The 22970-nt window shown below is 32.1% G+C and overlaps 1 protein-coding gene across 1 annotated transcript; it reads left to right on the top strand.

Moving 5' to 3' along the window:
* The first annotated feature begins 5752 nt into the window (after positions 1–5752).
* LOC124368565 lies at positions 5753–10673 on the top strand. Its single transcript, XM_046825808.1, has 3 exons — positions 5753–5862; positions 7338–7440; positions 10230–10673. Exons 2-3 carry the CDS (start codon positions 7345–7347, stop codon positions 10596–10598), a joined length of 465 nt encoding a protein of 154 aa, XP_046681764.1. The 5' UTR covers positions 5753–5862; positions 7338–7344; the 3' UTR covers positions 10599–10673.
* The last annotated feature ends 12297 nt before the right edge of the window (positions 10674–22970 follow it).

A 22970-nucleotide genomic window follows, 5' to 3' on the forward strand; every position in this document is an offset into this window, starting at 1 on the left:
TCCCTAACGCCCAAGGCGTTCAAAATGTGCCTTAAAAACCACTTGGTGTCACAAGCATTTTATAATGGAGGGGAGTGTTATTAGCATTTAACGGGGAGACCGCCCAATTACACTACTGATTCTGCTGTTCAAAGTGGGATATATTGGTGAAGGATGAAAGATGCATAAGTGTAAAACTGTATGTGTGAATGAGAATTTTGTGGTGTGAATGTAAGAAATTTTAGATTAAAATTTGTAACGTTTGCTATACATTGTATTATTGTCACTGCAATAAAACTGATTTAATTTGATTCATTACTTTGTAACTATGTACGGTAAAAATTCATGGTGATATTAACTTATTGGCAATTAATGATATTTGAAATTGGTTGACTATTCATTCATCGACATTCATTAATAGGCCTTTTGCAAAAGATTACTCTTAAGTAAATTTAATAAATTGGGCCTATAGGACTCCAGTCATTTTTAATACTGGCATTATTAGTATCCTAATTATTGTTATGTCAAAGCAATATTCTGATTTATCTGTCATTTCAAATTTAAAAACATTAAATGCAAGATTAAAATAATCATTGGAATAAAAGTTGCAGATAATAAATAGTATGTAAATAATATGAGTAGTTTTTGGTTGGTAAATTGTATTAAATTTTTTCTTTAAAACGTACAGTCACTATTTCCTTTGTATTATGTTCTAAACAGGGAAAATGTAACTAGCTATCTGTAGACAAGTTAAAGTTTGCAAATTTTAGGTTTGCTGGCTACTTTTTGTTGTAGGCCTAGTAATGTTTAACGTTTATTTGAATGCATACATTTTACTGCTAACCGTAAATCAAATTGAAGACGTGTGTCTCTAGCAAAAGCAATGTTGCAGAGAGAATCGAGCCCTGTGACGAGCTGAGCCGGTCACATACTTGCAGTTGTTCTCCTCTGCTTAGAACTATCTGGATCTAGTGGAGTCGTGTGCCTCTTACACCAATAGTTAGTGAAGCTCTAAAAGCAATGTTGCAGAGAGAATCGAGCCCTGTGACGAGCTGACCCGGGCACATACTTGCACTTGTTGTACTCTGTTTAGAACTATCTGGATCTAGTGGAGTCGTGTGCCTCTTAAACCAATAGTTAATGAAGCTCTAAAAGCAATGTTGCGGAGAGAATCGAGCCCTGTAACGAGCTGACTCAGGCACATACTTGCACTTGTTGTACTCTGTTTAGAACTATCTGGATCTAGTGGAGTCGTGTGCCTCTTACACCAATAGTTAGTGAAGCTCTAAAAGCAATGTTGCAGAAAAGAATCGAGCCCTGTGGCGAGCTGAGCCGGTCACATACTTGCAGTTGTTCTCCTCTGCTTAGAACTATCCGGATCTAGCGGAGACGTGTGTGTCTCTCGCAAAAGCAATGTCGCAGAGGGAATCGAGCCCTGTGACGAGCTGAGCCGGTCACATACTTGCAGTTGTTCTCCTCTGCTTAGAACTATCCGGATATAGCGGAGTCGTGTGTCTCTCATAGAACAGCTTTCATCACTGTAAATGTTATTTTTTGATTTTCTAGGTTAAAAATATCTCGAAATTCAATAAAAATAAACCTTTCACATATTTACTTTCTTTTAAACTACTATCAAACAGATTGTAAAACATTCTAATACAAATAATTACCCACTTGATATTCATTGAGTACATTGTCGTGATTAATACCTATTTCGGGTTATTTAACTTATCTTAAATTAATAACACCATCGTGAATATTTCAAATACTTTACAGAAAGTTAAAATAAATTTGATCGGTCTCAGGTTATCTATTTCATAACAAACGTCACTTTTGTGAATTGTTTCTACAATAACTTTAGTATAGTAATATATAAAATATATATATATATATATATATATATATACATATATATATATATATATATATATATATATATGAATTATGATTAAATACAGAAATTCTGTATAAAATAAATCAAGCCTAAATTGTCTATTAATTTTCAAGTGCATAAGCAATAGAAAAATTTAAAATTAATCTATTTTCAATTTGTAACAGATACATTTGAACTGTTCTCAACATCACTGTCGCAATTTGAACTCCTATATTTTAGTTTTATAAGGTAAACTATCATTTTGTTATAAAATCTACTAGCTTTACTTAAATTTGCACTGACTTGAATTTATTTAAATGAATAATTTATTAACTTAAATACAGGCCATTGTTATTACTCGATTAGTTTTAATAATATGGTTAATATTGATATAATATAATTCAAGACATAATGGAACAAGTTTTGTAGGAATGTATGAATGACGCAGTACTATTTTATGAGTTTCCACTTGTTTGCAAGTGAAACAATTATAGATTGAGACGCTACAACAATAAACTTCTTATCAGCGAACGAAACAACCACAGTTGATTGAATTCATTAATAATGTATTGTCAAGTATGATATACGACTTACATGCTTTTTACGCTAATTTAACGAAAACAATACATCCATCGGTCGTAAAACTGTCATAGATAGATATTTATGTTAGGTTCGTTATTAACTGAAGCTATATATGGAAGTGAAGAAGTGAGTTTCCTCAGTTGACTCCTGATTCACAACACAAAAGGTAAGCATTTTAATCATTAATTTATGTATTTTGAACAATGAATGTATGAAAATGTTTTGTTAGTTTTAGACATTTTCCTAAAATATGCAAGGTGTAATGATGTTCATATAAATCCTATCGATTGTTTTTGAAAAGTTGTTCTTGAATAAAACAAACAACTTACTTACTTACTTACTTGTTCTTGCTTAAACAATTCTTGACTTTCACTATAAAAAAAGAAACAAAGTCTATTATACCTAATAAACAGATTGGAATAGTTATTGAACACTCCTGCGAAGCAATACAATTTTTATTAATTTATGGCATAAAGATTACTTATTTCTATGAATAATTTAAAAATAGTAAATCTATACCGTTACCTTTACTTGTGCTTTAGTACTTTAGTAGTATAACTTCTGTAAATATACCAGATTAACTAGTTCTATTCGAGCACTAATAAAAGTTTGTCAATAAAATGTATCAATCATTTCAGGCTACTATGTATAGTATTAAATTCATTTAATTATAAAATTTTAGCTATCTTTCAGTTACACATGCACTGATTTTATCAGAACATTTTGCCAAGAATGCCTGTATAATTTTAATATATAAAATATCGTTGTGTCATATTTTTCGTAAGGTAAATATTTTTCACTTTTGTCTGAGATATTAATATACATACTAATAGTTTTAAGTTTTTGTACTTAAAAAGGTTAGTACAAACAACTTGATTGACTTTCTATGGGAAGACTGACACCAACCGAAGTGAAACACATTTCCACGCCTCTCTTTTCTATTTTTATAAGTATTTCAGTTAAAAAGGCTTTTGAGATGTAATTTAAATTTATTTAAATAAATATTTAATCGGTGATAAAAATATGTGTTGACAATTAAAAACCCAAATTTACCTCATGAACCCCATTATCTTTTAAACCAGCGTAACATTTTTATATAAAGCGTAAAACTTTGATTACAAATATTTTTCTGTTAAGTTGTTTAGTATGAAACTATTCCAATGTTTAGTCCTACCTGTAGATGAAGACATTTTATCCACAATTTCCGATTACTTAGTACAGTTTGGTCGTCTCATAGCACCGAATTCTCAGATTTAGTCTTAGTCTTTCTTGCATATGTGAATTATCATTGACATTCCCTAAGAAATATAAATTTCACTAAATCTAAAAAAATATTTTAAGATCTGAGAGTCTTCTTCCCTCTCCACATTATAATATATGGGATAAGGAAAACAGAACGATTCATTATTTATCCAATTACTTCATTTCATTCCTTTTACAATTACATATTTCTTTTGAATTCCTGATATGGCTATGAGTAATAACATACTTTTTCAACTTACTAATCAGATTTCATGTTGTTTAAGTCTTTAAAAATCAAACCCTTTTTTAAAATTCTCTTAAAACAGGACTCGAGTTCCTTAGTCAATCTGGCATCAATGATCTTTTAAAGGGACAAAAGAGTTTACATACTGGTATTTACGTAATAACCAAGGAGTACTTTCAGAGATCAGTGAAAGGCCGTTCGGAATTTTAGCTAGACTAGAGGCTGATCTCGTAAAATCTAGTCTAGTCGATTGAGAATTTACTAGTCAAGACGCTGACTTTAAACGAATTATTCACCTCTGTGACTCTGAGATATGCATAATGAATATGATAATAACAAGTACAAAAAAACATGGATTTTAAGATAGCTATAGGTTTTACTAGTGCACACACAATAGCCATTTTGTATGGCGACATAGCGGAATAAAATAGAAAAGAAATCAATGACCCATATTAGTTTAATGTTAAGCCTTTGGGGAGTATTATCACCTCTTATGGTTGTGTCATACCCAGGAGTGTGCGTGTTCATTACGTGCTTCGTTTTTTTCAGTTCAGATTTGTGTTGACGATTTAAAGTCTATAGTTCGTACGAAAGTCAGTTTTAAATCGAATACAAATTTTTACTTAATGTAGAATGTCAAGAAATCAATCTAAAAGAAACTTTAAAAACATAAAAAGGAAACTTAAAACCAGCTGAGTGAATAATATTTACATACACCACTAAAGAAAACTAGAAATAAGTAGCAGGAACTCGTCATTGATCAGTGGAAAGACTACGGTTTTTTGGCCTGCAAAGTCAAATCCTACTTCAAACTGGAAATTATGAATGATATTTCGCAAAGTTTCAATTCAAAATTTGAAGTTTATTGCTTATGATATTTTAGAGATATCACAGAAGGACAGGCAATATACAAAAGTATCCTTTCATCCCATGGAAGATAAAATAGAATTGTTTGTCAGCCGACTGAGATTATATTCAATAACGTTTAGCTAACATCTATTTTTGGATAGCATTATCATCACAGAACTTTTTCTAACTTATTTTTCAATGAATTTCCATCCAAAATTTAAAGTGCGTAGGTTAAGTTTTCCACGGGACATCGTTCCATATCATTCAGTTACAATTTGCGTTTTATATTTGGGTTTCATACCAAAGTTTATGTGATATAAGAATTTACAAATAAATTCACTAAGTAATTATTATTTTTTTTTATTGAGATTGTTAGTTAATACGTATTAATATATTGGAAGTGTATTTACAAATATTTATTCTGCTATGTTCTCGTCGCCATTATGGTTACGCGTCATTAAACTCAGTGTTGCCTATATAGAAATAAATCTTAACGGAAAAGATCAAGTCTATATCCAGTTTGTTTTATGGATATCATAGGAACAGACGGACAGAAATGAGATTTGTCCCGCATCTCGAGTAATAGGCTTCGATAATGCTCAGACTACAATATGGCCGGTGACTAGTCCTAACCATAATAAACCATAGAGCCTAGCTGATATTAATTACGAGCGAACCTTATAGGCAGAACCAAAAATCTAATAAACTGAGAGAAAAAGGCGTAAAACTATCAGGCCAAGGATGATAAGAAATATTACTGCCATGAGTCACGCTGGTGCCTTGATTCGGTGTTGACTTTTAATTAGGTTATAATTAGGAAATACATTTATCACGTTTTCTCTAAAATCAGAGCATTGTTCCATGTTTTACAATCAATAAATTATAATGAAAATTTATTAATGTTGCGTAAAATTTAGTAAATGAATTATTGTTCTCTTATCTAATATTTAATTAAATGTTACGGCACATGATTATCATTTGTCAGGCCATATACTGTGTCGATATTTACGGCTTCTTGTCAGAGATATTAGAGCACCTGAACACTATAAAGTTTGACTAAACTATAAACGTTCCTCTACTTTGCTTGAAGCAGGTAAGTGAATTAAGTTTGTACATTATACCATACTGAACTATTGCTTTTACACTTTCTATATAAATGTTCATATTAATTTATGTAAAACCCACTTTTGACTACATTGCACGAATCTTTTTTAATAACATAATTATTTTAATGCTAAGAGAAAGAGCAATACTTTTTAGTTGTTTCAAAGTAAATTGATAGTGGATCGCAATTCTTTTGGATAAGTACAGTATACCGTAGAAACGGTAATTTAATTTTATATATTTAATTTTTGTATAGTAATTGTAAGACATAACTTTTAAGTTTTATAGGGCATGTAGTATTTTACTATATAAGTTAAGTAATCCTGATCCCTAAATATATATCACAATAAAATGACCATTTGGGCCCTTACATATCAAATCCGAATCGGTACTTCTAAAGGTCAATATAATGTAGTGGAAAATTATATGTACGTCGAAAACACTCTATTTAATAAACGACTAGTAACGACTAATATTTTGGCTTGCATAATATAGGCAGTTATTTTATATAGATTACCATGTAAAATATTGTTAAAATGTATGTCGGGGTATTTATGTCTTTGTTTTACAGTAAATAAAACTCTGTTTTCGGTTGTTTTATTGAGTGATTGACAAATCGACTGTATCATATTTCTGTGAGATCTGCATAGTTGCCTAAATATTATCTACCATAAAGGTATAACAAACGTGAGCCCCTCAGCTGGATACTTCAGTTACGTTGCCAGGATATGAATCTCAAACACTCAATTCGGTGTTTTTCCACTTAAAGTTTTGGCGATAATGAAATCGTGGCTATATTAACATCAAAAGATATTTTGAAATCTACTCATTTTCCGAGTCAATACTTTATAATCGACATAGAAAACTTCTCAAGTCCCCTGAAAAATACTTAAGTAGTTTAAAATATCCGCGTAGTTTGCAAAATGAGTAAAATGTTACACGCAACTAAAACAAACTTTACAAGCTAACAATAAACATTACTACGTTCCTTTCCGTACTTCTATAAAATACGAGCATTTCTTCTGGCTACGTGTGCTGCGGCTTGAGGGCCCATAGGATGCTCTCGTAATATTGTGAGAAGTTCATTGCCAGGTCTTGGGCAACAACCAACTTTACGCATCACCGATAATTATTTATTTTGTTTTGATTGTAGAGACAGCTTTAGGTGGTGCTGCCATCTTTTTCCTAGATAAATAATTGTATATTATGAAACGAACACATGATTGATTGGAATCACTGAGATTAGGGTTCTTTGGCGTATGATTTACATATTAAACGGGCAAATAATTTATCCATGTTTTAGTTTAAAATTTGGCAATACATGTTGTGGATCAATCTGTATTAAACAGCTCTAGATGCATACACACAATAAATACGTAAAGGAAATTGTGTAGTTATTAAGTTCTTTTATTCTATTTATTTGGAACTCTTTAAGAGATTATTATATTTTATTCTTCATTCTAGACTAAACATGTGGACTATTATTGTCTTGGCAACTGCTATGTTAACTTCCGCTACTGTGTTGGAAAATGGGGTGCCTTACCAGTACTCCTATTCTTATCCACAGGTAAACATGAATATATATTTAGATACTTTAGTCGGTCAAATTCCTTATAGAATTATCAGTTGCATTATTGGAAAACTCACATGATTTGTTCAGGTTTACTGCTACAAGTGTAGTATTTAAGTCACATTCGCAGGCCAGTAATATATTATGTGACTTGTATTAGAGCCGATAAGGACCACCAGTTTTTCTACAGTGGTGATTATTATATATTATATTACCTTATTTAATAGTACTATACTATACATGTAAATATATTACTATCATTTTATTTGATAATTAGAACTCCATGGTTCTCTCTTAGTTTAAATGGCAGTAATAAATTGTAATGATCACAGTAGAAAACTCAGAACCAATGAACTATTGAAGGGACGAAAACCTGAAAGAAATTATGGATGATATATACTTTTAAATTTGGTTGAAATAATGTATTCAGACAGTTTAACAGATTCCAGTTGTTAACATTTTATATTAACTCTCTAATATTATACAACTCTACCATGTAATGTACTATGCGAGTGCGTTGGTTATGACGGCAACGTACAGCGTTCTTTCGTCCCTTTAATACATCCACAATATGTTTATTATTATTGTTATTGTTTTGTAAATAAAAAAATAGAATGCGGTGTATTAAAGATCAAGACTTTTTTAAACTCAACATATTGAGAAATGGTGTTGTCAACAATTGATACACTTCAGTATCCTTGCTTGAATTTTATTTTACTCAATACCGAGGCAATATAGTTCGAGATTTTTATTTAAACTGATTTTGTAATCGAAGGTAAGATTATAAAGGAACTATTCAATTGTCAATCAATTATGAAAGGACTCATAACAGCAAAATGGGGAGAAATAATCTACTATTATACTACAAAACTATAATATTCTATCTATATTTTATGATACCAGACGATTACGATATCCAATTTTCAGTTGAATGAGTCATACATTTTGAATACAGTATTAAAATGCAAGCATTATTCTAAGTCGATATTCATTACCTACTCCTCACGCCCAAATTGTATTGTTCTTAATGAATTATAGCCTTCTCTATGTAAAGAATTTCATATGTTTTATTTCTTATAAAGATTTGTGTTAAATATATAAATAGATTTAAACCAAAATGTTTTGTCTAGCATTGGTATTTTGTCCAATTTTATTTTGGCTGTAATAATATTTCGTAATTTAAACGTTAATCCCGCATTAAATATTAAATGTAACTTTGAATTAAATGGAACTTAAATCATTATGTAACCATAACAATCTAAGTTATTACGGCTCAGCGTCCGTCTTCCTCTATATATGATATATTTACAACAATATGCATATTTTAAATCTACGCTGTTTTACGAATTAAACAAGTAAACAAAATATTTATAAAAAATACCGATGCCTGTTGTCTGTGTAAACAATATCAACTAAATTTGATTAAAAATAGAGGCCATTAACATTATAATACTTAAAAACCCACAAATTTTTCCAATGACTACATCTTTGTTTTAAAAACTCTACGTAACAGCTTTAATTTTTTAACTGTACAAAATATGGTTGATTGTAATCTTTTTAGCTAAGGATGTATGCAATTCTTTCTAAAAGGGTAGAACTATAGTACTATATTGTAAGAAATACATAATCCCACATTTTTACTTCGGTAACATATATTGTTTACTAAGCTTTTGTTAACTATTATTTTCTACAGCTGTAAATAATGTGGTACTTTTGTATGAAAAAGAGATAGTTATACGTAGTAGTATTGTGTGTGATATTAGATGCAGTGAATAATTTAAGAAAGTATCTTGAGTGAAACCTTTAAAGTTTTCAATTTATGCCGATTACGCTGTGTGTATTGTATAGTACCTAAGTTTAATTGTTTAAATTTAAACTCGAAATTAAATTGGACAACGACAAAAATTTATATAGTTGTGACTTAAAGTGGTATTACAAGTTTTTAATTGCTTTACTTTTTAATTTTATAACTATCGGTTACTATAACTCTCTGTAAGGACGAGAAAAATTCGAAAATTAAGTTTAAAGTTATTAAGTTTATTTAAAATTCTTTTAAATGATGAAACATGCTTATTTCACAATACTTAGTAAATCTATATTTACTAATGTGTAATTATTATTTCTTCGAGGTTCAAGTACAAGTTTCTCGAACCTCAGTCCAGTTAACGAGACTGTTAAAAAAATAAGCTTCTTTTATATTCAGTCCCTAGGTCTTTAAAGTAATGAAAATTAATGAGTTGTAACCAGGTTTAATGGAATAGAATGGCAATAAATATTAAAATTAGTTACATCATGAATGTGAAAGAATGCTGGAAAAGAGGGTTTTGCTGCAACGTGAACTAAAAATAAACATTTTTCTCAAATAAAATAAATAACATTCCAGTCATGTTATAAGATAAAGTAAAAAATCACATACTTACTTTTAGCCATTCTTATATAGATCTGACTAGAAAATTCCTATTTCGAATAATTATAGCAGGTACGATGGTTATAGCAAGATAAATTAATCAAGCAACGTCTAGCGATGCTGCTGATTGGATGAGTGATCCTGTCTTCCCAATAAGCCCGCTTGCCAGGTCCTTGGTTTTGGTTTAGCCAGCGTCAAGCCGTTGGTCCCGGGTTGTGTTAGAAAGGGCTTCTTAGCCCTAACTTCGCCTGGTTAAATTAGACATTCCTTGACTTTTTATTTTGATACAAAATATATTTTTTAATTAATAAACTACTAAACCGAAATCAGATTATGCCACCTCAAACTCTGTATAGACTAATAATGTTTTATTCCACAGAACTACATGAGCAGCGGCACCTACACCGGCTGGAGAGCACCAACATGGGGATACCCAAAGAGTTTTCAACATAGGTTATTAGACACGTTATCCAGCCTGTGTCCTGACTGCCTGAAGGCTGACGGAGTAGACGAGGTTACCGGGATTCCAGGTTTGAAGGATGCCATCGAATATTCATACTTCCATACCATAAAGCCAAGTATGAATGAAATGTTGGACAATTTAGGAATTGATAAAGGAGTGGCATACAGATATTTTGTTAGCCTTTGCGAAAAAAATGAATATGTTATAAACATTCTGCCTGCAGGGGACGTACTGAAAATGTTTTGCTCTGATATAAAACAGACGGTGGAGGAAGGATATTTGTGAATCCAAATATTGATTATGGTTTTACTTTGGAATTTAGCACAGTTCGTTTGAATAAATAAGTTACTTTATCTGTGAGTAATATCTACTTATTTCTATTTCCTCACTATGTGTATATATGTGTTAGTGATATTATCATCCCAGTTTCAATTCCGACTCAGCATGGCGTTTTCTTAGGCTAAAATGATGCGGTCGGACATTAAACACAGACTATGTATTAAGCATTCACCAGCTATTATTAAGTTTATTTAAAATTCTTTTAAATGATGAAACATGCTTATTTCAAAATACTTAGTAAATCTATATTTACTAATGTGTAATTATTATTTCTTCGAGGTTCAAGTACAAGTTTCTCGAACCTCAGTCCAGTTAACGAGACTGTTAAAAAAATAAGCTTCTTTTATATTTATAGTGCATTTAAGCTTTTGTTCAATCAGAACACATACATATCGTTTTTATATCGTTTTATTGATATATTTAAAGCATTGCAGTTTATTTCCATACTTTAAATGCTACTGTACCTTAGTGAATTAATAATTTCCAAATTCAAATTTATATATAAAAAACCTACTTGTTATATTTATACTTCAGAAGAAGCTGTAGCAACTTAAACTCCTATTATTACAACTATTATTTTTGCTTTTTTCTGCTTTTTATTCTTGAAGGAAGTGAGTAGGTTTTAATTCATAAGACATTTTTCATTCTTCCACATTACATTTATTTTAAAAGCGCTTTCGCCGGATAAGGCATCATCAGTTAGATATTGTTTACGAAAACATATGTATAAAATATAAAAAAACATATGATAAAATAGAATAAAATTTAAAGCTAATTGTAAAGACCAAAAACTAATAAATTATAAAAGTATTATGTAGAAAAATATGGTTTGCAATTCATAATTATGGAATGGATTTCTTCTTTTACTAAAGGTATAAAAATATCACTGAAATTTACGGAAGGTTAGGAAATACAATTATCTTTTAAAACTGTCATACATATTATTGTTGCTGTAAACAAATAGAAACTCATTAACGGGACAACCTCAGTAAATTGCATTATTGTAATTTACTTACTTTTATATCTGTAGAAATATTTGTATGGTAAGCCCCATGTTAAGAAAACCATATCAAGGCACTTCGAGCTGGCTCTTAAAGCTCAGGGATGGTTGAATGCCTAACACTACTCGGCTAAATCTCTTTTACAACAGAATAAAAACAGCAGTCTTCGGCAACAGCGGTAGTCAAAATCACAAATTAATTGTATATTCAGACACTTAAACATAATAACAGTGAAGCACGTTAAGCTGTATAAAAAATTATAACTGTGAAGCATGTGAAGTCACGAATAACTTGTTTATGTTTCTCTTTCATTGACTCTTTTATCGATTTCAAGGCAAACCAGTATCTGTCACTATACATAGCAAATTGGTTCTTGACTTCAAGACTAACATGAAGATGAGAAAACGCGCACTGTCTAGCAAGTTTATTACCAAACTATGTATTATTCTTTGTTAGATTATAATTTACAGTATTTTTATAGCATACATTTCTAAATAGATAATGCAATACAAGTACTGAAGGACATAGTTCTGAAGTTAACCTGATAAATGTAAATATTTTACAACATTTCATACACAATTTGCGCTTCCTTATTTCCTGAGTTCATTTCCGCTGAGATATCGTTCCGAACAGACACAACGCTCACATGTCTATGTGTCCATGTGTGACAGAACTGTGTAAATATATCAAATACATATTCCACCTAAACAATTTTAACATATATAATGTCATTATGTTAATAACAGTTTCCCGAACTGAACGAACAGACACAACGCTCACATAGACATGATCCATGTGTGGGGGGGGGACAGAAACTGTGTAAAATATATCAAATACATATTCCACCTAAACCAAATTCTAACATATAATGTCACTATGTTAATAACAGTTTCCGAACTGAACGAACAGACACAGACCCCACACGCTCACATAGACATGATCCATGTGTGACAGAACTGTGTAAATGTATATATCAAATACATATTCCACCTAAACAATTCTAACATATAATTTCATTATGTTAATAACAGTTTCCGAACTGAACGAACAGACACACTTCACATAGACATGATCCATGTGTGACAGAACTGTGTAAAACATATCAAATACATATTCCACCTAAAACAAATTCTAACATATAATGTCAATTATGTTAATAACAGTTTCCGAACTGAACGAACAGACACAACCGCTCACATAGTGTGGGTGACAGAACTGTGTAAATATATCAAATACATATTCCATCCTAAACAATTCTAACATATAATTGTCATTATGTTAATAACAGTTTCCGGAACTGAACGAACAGACACAACAACGCTACTAGACACATGTGTGACAGAAACTGTGTAAATATATGAAATACATATTCCACCTAAACAATTCTAACATACAATGTCATTATGTTAATAACAGTTTTCCGAACTGAACGAACAGACACAAACGCTCACATAGACATGATCCATGTGTGACAGAAACTGTGTAAATATAATCAAATACATATTCCACCTAAAACAATTTCTAACATATACTGTCATTGAATGTTAATAACAGTTTTCCGAACTGAACGCACAGACACAACGCTCACATAGACATGATCCATGTGTGACAGAACTGTGTAAATATATCAAATACATATTCCACCTAAACAATTATCTAACATATAAATGTCATTATTGTTAATAACAGTTTCCGAACTGGAACGAACAGGACACAACTAGCAGGCTTCACATAGACATAGACATTTGATCCATGTGTGACAGAACTGTGTTAAATATATCAAATACTTATTCCACCTAAACAATTCTTACATACAATGTCATAATGTTAATAACAGTTTTTCCGAACTGAACGAACAGGGACACAACGCTTACATAGACATGATCCATGTGTGACAGAACTGTGTAAATATATCACATACATATTCCACCTAAACAATTCTTACATACCAATGTCATATGTTAATAACAGTTTCCGAACTGAACGAACAGACACAACGCTCACATAGACATGAATCCATGTGTGACAGAACTGTGTAAATATATCAAATACATATTCCACCTACACAATTCTAACATATAATGTCATTATGTTAATAACAGTTTCCGAAAACTGAACGAACAGACACAACGCTTACCATAGACATGATCCATGTGTGACCAGAACTGTGTACAATATATCAAATACATATTCCACCTAAACAATTCTTGACATGACATGTCATTAATGTTAATAACAGTTTTCCGAACTGAACGAAAACAGACACAACGCTCACATAGACATGATCCATGTGTGACAGAACTGTGTAAATATATCAAATACATATTCCACCTACACAATTCTAACATATAATGTCATTATTTTAATAACAGTTTCCGAACTGAACGAACAGACACAACGCTTTTACATAGACATGATCCATGTGTGACAGAACTGTGTAAATATATCAATACACATATTCCACCTAAACAATTGTCACATACAATGTCATAAATGTTAATAACAGTTTCCGAACTGAACGAACAGACACAACGCTCACATTAGACATGATCCATGTGTGACAGAACTCAGTGTAAATATATCAAATACATATTCCACCTAAACAATTCTAAACATATAATGTCACTATGTTAATAACAGTTCCGAACTGAAGACGAACAGACACAACAGCTTTCACATAGAACATGATCCATGTGTGACAGAACTACTGTGTAAATATATCATAAATAACATATTCCACCTAAACAATTCTAACATATAATGTCACTATGTTAATAACAGTTTCCGAACTGAACGAACAGACACAACGCTCACATAGACATGGCTCATGTGTGACAGAACTGTGTAAATATATCAAATACATAATTCCACCTAAACAATTCTAAACATATAATGTCATTATGTTAAATAACCAGTTTCCGAACTGAACGAACAGACACAACGCTCACATATACATGATCCATGTGTGACAGAACTGTATAAATATATCCAAATACATATTCCACCTACAACAATTCAACATACAATGTCATAATAGTTTTAATAACAGTTTCCGAACTGAACGAACAGACACAACGCTCACATAGACATGATCCATGGTGTGACAGAACTGGTGTTAAATATATTCAAAATACATATTCACCTAAACAATTCCTAACATACAATGTCACTATGTTAATAACAGTTTCCGAACTGAACGAACAGACCACAACAACAATAAAAAAAAAAACATAGAGATCAAAAAAAAAACGCTCACATGATCCATGTGTGACAGAACTGGTGTTAATATATCAAATACATATTCCACCTACCACAATTCTAACATTACAATGTCATAATTTATAATAACTGTTTCCGAACTGAACGAACAGGACACAACGCTCACATAGACATGATCCATTGTGTGGACAGAACAATGTGTAAATATATCAAATACATATTCCACCTAAACAATTCTAACCATACAAATGTCATTAATGTTAATAACAGTTTTCCGAAATGAACGAACAGACCGAACAGACTCACAAGACCTGCTCACATAGTGTGACAGAACTGTGTAAATATATTCAAATACATATTCCCACCTAAACAATTCTAACATATAATGTCATTATGGTTAATAACAGTTTCCGAACTGAACGAACAGACACAACGCTCACATAGACATGATCCATGTGTGGGACAGAACTGTGTAAATATATCAAAATACAATATTCCACCTAAACAATTCTAACATACAATGTCATTATGTTAATAACAGTTTCCCGAACTGAACGAACAGACACAACGCTCACATCAAGATCAGAGTGATGACAGAACTGTGTAAATGTATCAAATACATATTCCACTAAACAATTCTAACATATAATGTCAGTCAATGTTAGTAACAGTTTCCGAACTTGAAACGAACAGACACAAACGCTCACATAGACATGAGCCATGTGTGACAGAACTGTGTAAATATATCAAATACATATTCCACCTAAAACAATTCTAACATATAATGTCATTATGTTAATAACAGTTTCCGAACTGGGGGGGGTGGGGGGGGGGGAGAACGAACAGACACAACGCTCACATAGACATGATCCATGTGTGACAGAACTGTGTAAATATATCAAATACATATTCCACCTAAACAATTCTAACATATAATGTCATTAATGTTAATAAACAGTTTCCGGAACTGAACGAAACAGACACAACGCTCACACATAGACATGATCCATGTGTGACAGAACTGTGTAAACAATATCAAATACATAATTCCACCTATCACAATTCTAACATATAATGTCACTATGTTAATAACAGTTTCCGAACTGAACGAACAGACACAGACGCTCACATAGACATGATCCATGTGTGACAGAACTGTGTAAAATATATCAAATACATATTCCACCTAAACAATTCTAACATATAATGTCATTATGTTAATAACAGTTTTCTTTCCGTAACTGAACGAACAGACACAACGCTCACATAGACTGATCCATGTGTGACAGAACTGTGTAAACATAAAAATCAAATACATATTCCACATAAACAATTCTAACATATAATGTCACTTATTTAATAACAGTTTCCGAACTGAACGAACCCAGACACAACACGCTCACATAGTGTGACAGAAACTTGTGTAAATATAGATCAAATACATATTTCCACCTAAACAATTCTAACATATAATGTCACATTATGTTAATATACAGTTTCCCGAACTGAACGAACAGACACAACGCTCACATAGACGATATGATCATGTGACCGACAGAACTGTGTAAATATATCAAAATACATATTCCCACCTAAACAATTTCTAACATATAATGTCATATGTTAATAAACAGTTTTCGAACTGAACGAACAGACACCAACGCTCACATTGACATGAATCCATGTGTGACACGAACTGTGTAAAAATATCAAATACATATTCCACCTAAACAATTCTAACATACAATGTCACTGTATGTTAATAACAGTTTCCGAACTGAACGAACAGACACAACGCATCAACATAGACATGATCCATGTGTGACAGAACTGTGTAAATATATCAAATACATATTCATCCACCTAAAACAATTCTTAACATACAATGTCATAATGTGTTAATAAACAGTTTCCGAACTGAACGAACAGACACAACGCTCACATAGACATGATCCATGTGTGACAGAACTGTGTAAATATATCAAATACATATTCCACCTACACATAAATTCTAACATATAATGTCATTATGTTAATAACAGTTTCCGAACTGAACGAACAGACAACCAACGCTTACATAGACATGATCCATGTGTGACAGAACTGTGTAAATATATCAAATACATATTCCACCTAAAACAAATTCTTAACATATTCAATGTCATAATGTTAATAAAACAGTTTTTTCCGACTTGAACGAACCAGACACAACGCTCACGCACATAGACATGATCCATGTGTGACAGAACTGTGTAAATATATCAAATACTTATTCCACCTAAACAATTCTAACATACAATGTCACTATGTTTAATAACAGTTTCCGAACTGAACGAACAGACACAACGCTCACATAGACATGATCCATGTGTGACAGAACTGTGTAAATATATCAAATACATATTCCACCTAAAACAATTCTTACATACAATGATCATAATGTTAATAACAGTTTTCCGAACTGAACGAACAGACACAACGCTCACATAGACATGATCCATGTGTGACAGAACTGTGTAAATTTATCTCAAATACATATTCCACCTACCACAATTCTAACATATAATGTCATTTATGTTAATAACAGTTGTTCCGAACTGAACGAACAGACACAACGCTCTTACATAGACATGATCCATGTGTGACAGAACTGTGTAAATATATCAAATACATATTCCACCTAAACAATTCTAACATACAATGTCATAATGTTAATAAACAGTTTCCGAAACTGAACGAACAGACACAACGCTCCACATAGACATGATCCCATGTGTGACAGAACTGTGTAAATATATCAAATACATATTCCACCTACACACAATTCTAAAATATAATGTCATTATGTTAATAACAGTTTCCGAACTGAACGAACAGACACAACGCTTTACATAGACATGATCCATGTGTGACAGAACTGTGTAAATATATCAAATACATATTCCACCTAAACAATTTTAACATACAATGTCCATAATGTTAATAACAGTTTCCGAACTGAACGAACAGACACAACGCTCACATAGACATGGCCCATGTGTGACAGAACAGTGTAAAATATATCAAATACATATTCCACCTAAACAATTCCTAACATATAATGTCACTATGTTAATAACAGTTTCCGAACTGAACGAACAGACACAAACGCTCACATAGACATGATCCATGTGTGACAGAACTGTGTAAATATATCAAATACATATTCCACCTAAACAATTTTCTAACATATACAATGTCATTATGTTAATAACAGTTTCCGAACTGAACGAACAGACACACACTCACATAGACATGGCTCATGTGTGACAGAACTGTGTAAACTATATCAAATACATTATTCCACCTAAACAATTCTAACATTTAATGTCACATTATGTTAATTAACAGTTTCCGAACTGAACGAACAGACACAACGCTCACATAGACATGATCCATGTGTGACAGAACTGTATAAATATATCCAAATACATATTCCACCTACAACACAATTCTAACATACAATGTCATTATGTAATAACAGTTTCCGAACTGAACGAACAGACCACAACGCTCACATATACATGATCCATGTGTGACAGAACTGTGTAAATATACCAAATACATATTCCACCTAAACAATTCTAACATACAATGTCACTATGTTAATAACAGTTTCCGAACTGAACGAACAGACCGCAACGCTCACATAGACATGGAGCCCATGTGTGACAAGAACTGTGTAAATATATCAAATACATATTCCACCTACACAATTCTAACATACAATGTCATAATTAGTAATAACAGTTTCCGAACTGAACGAACAGACACAACGCTCACATAGACCCATGATCCATGTGTGACAGAACTGTGTAAATATATTCAAATACATATTCCACCTAAACAATTTCTAACATACAATGTCATTATGTTAATAACAGTTTCCGAAATGAACGAACAGACACAACGCTCACATAACAATGACATGAAGTGGTGTGACAGAACTGTGAAATATATTCAAAGTAATATATAGACCTATGATCCCATGAGTGACAGAAAACCTATAACATTCTACAGATTAACTGAAGAACAGGAACAACGCTTACATAATGTCATTATGTTAATAACAGTTTCCGAACTGAACGAACAGACACAACGCTCACATAGACATGATCCATGTGTGACAGAACTGTGTAAATATATCAAATACATATTCCACCTAAACAATTCTAACATATAATGTCATTATGTTAATAACAGTTTCCGAACTGAACGAACAGACACAACGCTCACATAGACATGATCCATGTGTGACAGAACTGTGTAAATATATCAAATACATATTCCACCTAAACAATTCTAACATATAATGTCATTATGTTAATAACAGTTTCCGAACTGAACGAACAGACACAACGCTCACATAGACATGATCCATGTGTGACAGAACTGTGTAAATATATCAAATACATATTCCACCTAAACAATTCTAACATATAATGTCATTATGTTAATAACAGTTTCCGAACTGAACGAACAGACACAACGCTCACATAGACATGATCCATGTGTGACAGAACTGTGTAAATATATCAAATACATATTCCACCTAAACAATTCTAACATATAATGTCATTATGTTAATAACAGTTTCCGAACTGAACGAACAGACACAACGCTCACATAGACATGATCCATGTGTGACAGAACTGTGTAAATATATCAAATACATATTCCACCTAAACAATTCTAACATATAATGTCATTATGTTAATAACAGTTTCCGAACTGAACGAACAGACACAACGCTCACATAGACATGATCCATGTGTGACAGAACTGTGTAAATATATCAAATACATATTCCACCTAAACAATTCTAACATATAATGTCATTATGTTAATAACAGTTTCCGAACTGAACGAACAGACACAACGCTCACATAGACATGATCCATGTGTGACAGAACTGTGTAAATATATCAAATACATATTCCACCTAAACAATTCTAACATATAATGTCATTATGTTAATAACACGTTTTCCGAACTGAACGAACAGACACAACGCTCACATAGAAATGATCCATGTGTGAAGAACTGCTGTAAATATATCAAATTTCATATTCCTCCTACATACAATTCTAACAATAATGTCATTTCGTAATAAACAGTTTCCGAACTGAATCGATTCAGGGACACAACGCACGCACATGAGACATGATCCATGTGTGACTGAACTGTTGTAAATATATCATATACAATTCCACCTAACAATTCTAACATATTATGGTCATTATGTTAATAACAGTTTACGAATGAAACGAACAGGTACACAAAACGCTCATCTAAGACATGATCCATGTTCTCGTGACAGAACTTGTTAACATATCAAATATACATATTCCACATAAACATTTCTATACATATAATGTCATTATGTTAATAAACTGTTTCCGAAACTGAACGAACAGACACAACGCTCACATAGTGTGACAGAACTGTGTAAATATATCAAATACATATTTCACCTAAACAATTCTAACATACTTAATGTCCATTATGGTTAATAACAGTTCCGAAACATGAACGAACAGACACAAACGCTCACATTGTGTGACAGAACTGTGTAAAAAAGTAATATATTAAATCAATTCCAACCTCAACAACAATTTCTATACATATAATGTCATTATAGTTAATAACAGTTTCCGAACCTGAACGAACAGACACAACGCTCACATTGACATGATCCATGTGTGACAGAACTGGTGGTAAACATATCAAATATATCACTTATTCCACCTAACAATTTCTAACATACAATGTTCACTATGATAATAACTGTTCCGAAACCTGAACGGAAAACAGACACAACGCTTCACATAGACATGATCCATGGTGTGACAGACTGTGTAAATATATCAAATACATATTCCACCTAAATACAATTCTTACTTACTATGTCTTAATGTTAATAACAGTTTCGAACTGAACGAACAGGGGACACAACGCTACATAGACATGATCCTTGTGTGACAGAACTGTGTAAATATATCTAATACATATGCCACCTACAGACGCAATTACTAACATATAAATGTCATTATTGTTAATACAAAGTTTCCGAAACTGAACGACAGACACAAGACTTATACATAGACATGATCCATGTGTGGACTGAAACTGTGTAAATTATAATAAATACATTATTCCACCTAAAAATTCTTATCATACAATGCTCATAATGTTAATAATCAGTTTCCGAAGGAAACGTACAGACACAACGCTACACATAGACAGAATCCGGTGTGACAGAACTGTGTAAAATAATCAAATACATATTCCACATAAACAATTTAACATACAATGTCACTATGTTTAATAACAGTTTCCGAACTGAACGAACAGGTACACAAACGGCTTCACATCATAGACATGATCCAATGTGTTGACAGAATGTTGTAACTATAATCAAAATACATATTTCCTCCTAATCAATTCCGTTATACAATGACATAATGTTATTACAGTTTACGACACACCTGAAGAACAGACACAACGCTCACATAGCACCATGATCCATGTGTGGACAGAACTGGTAATTATATCAATTACATATTCCACTACACATTTAACATATAATGGTCATTATTGGTTATTAACAGTTTCGAACTGAACGAATTAGAAACTCACGCTTACAAGACATGATCCTGTGTGACAGAACTGTGTAATATAGCCAAATCATATTCCACCTAACAATTCTTTACATATCAATGTCATAATTGTTTTTTTATAACAGTTTCCCGAACTGAACGAACAGAGACACAACGCTCTAATAGACATGATCCATGTGTGACAGAACTGTGTAAAATATATCAAATACGATTTCCACCTACATAATTTCTTAAAATATAATGTAATTATGTTACTATCAGTTTCCGAAATGATCGGTACAGACACAACGCTTACATATGACATGATCCATTGTGTGACCAGAAACTGTGTAAATAATATATCAAATACATATTCCACCTAAACAATTCTAACATCACAATGTCATAATGTTAATAACAGTTTCGAACTGAGACGAACAGACTCAACGCTCACATAGACTGGCCATGTGATGACAGAACAGTGTAATATATTCAAATACCTTATTCCACCTAAAACAATCTATACATATAATGTCACTTATGTTAATAACAGTTTCCGAACGAAGAACAGACACAAACGCCTCACATAGACATGATCCATGTGTGAGACAGAAATGTGTAAATATATCAATATTACATATTCCACCTAAACAATTCTTAACCATTACAAAGATCCACTATGTTAATAAACAGTTTCCGAAACTGAACTAACGACACAACGCTCACATAGACATGGCTATGTGCCCCAACTCCCCAGCAACTGTGTAAAATCATTATCATACATAACATATTCCACCTAAACAATTCTAACCATTTAATGTCATTATGTTAATAACAGTTTCCGAACTGAACGAACAGACACAACGCTCACAGAGAATGATCAATGTGTGACAGAAAACTGTATAAATATTTCAAATACATATTCCACCTAAACAATTCTAACATACAATGGTTATTAGTGCATAATAACAGGTTCCGAACTGAGGACGAACAGGACACAACGCTCACTTAGACTTGATCCATGTTGTGTCAGGAATACTGTGTAAATTTACCAAATACTTATTCCACCTAAACAATATCTAACATACAATGGCCTATGTTATTAAACTGTTTTCGACACTGAACGTACAGGACACAGAACGCGCACATAGACATGGCCCCATGTGTGACAGAACTGTGTAAATATATCAAATTACATATTCCACCTAACAATTCTAACATACATATGTCATAATAGTAATAACAGTTTTCCGATTACTGAATCGAACAGACACAACGCTCACATAGACATGATCCATGTGTGACAGAACTGTGTAAATATATCAAATACATATTCCATCCTAAACAATTCTAAAATACAATGTCTTATGTTAATAAACAGTTTCCGAAATGAACGAACAGACCCAACGCTTCAACATAAGTGTGACAGACTGTGTAAATATATCCAAATACATATTCCA

The sequence above is a fragment of the Homalodisca vitripennis genome, chromosome X, assembly GCF_021130785.1.
Source record: "Homalodisca vitripennis isolate AUS2020 chromosome X, UT_GWSS_2.1, whole genome shotgun sequence".
Classification (NCBI taxonomy): Eukaryota; Metazoa; Arthropoda; class Insecta; order Hemiptera; family Cicadellidae; genus Homalodisca; species Homalodisca vitripennis.

What these genes read in the sequence shown, in the direction of transcription:
- LOC124368565 (XM_046825808.1), top strand. Translation starts at nt 7,345, where the DNA reads ATGTGGACTATTATTGTCTTGGCAACTGCTATGTTAACTTCCGCTACT. An exon ending in ACTCCTATTCTTATCCACAG is followed by an intron (nt 7,441 to 10,229) that starts GTAAACATGAAT and finishes TTTATTCCACAG; the next exon opens with AACTACATGAGCAGCGGCAC.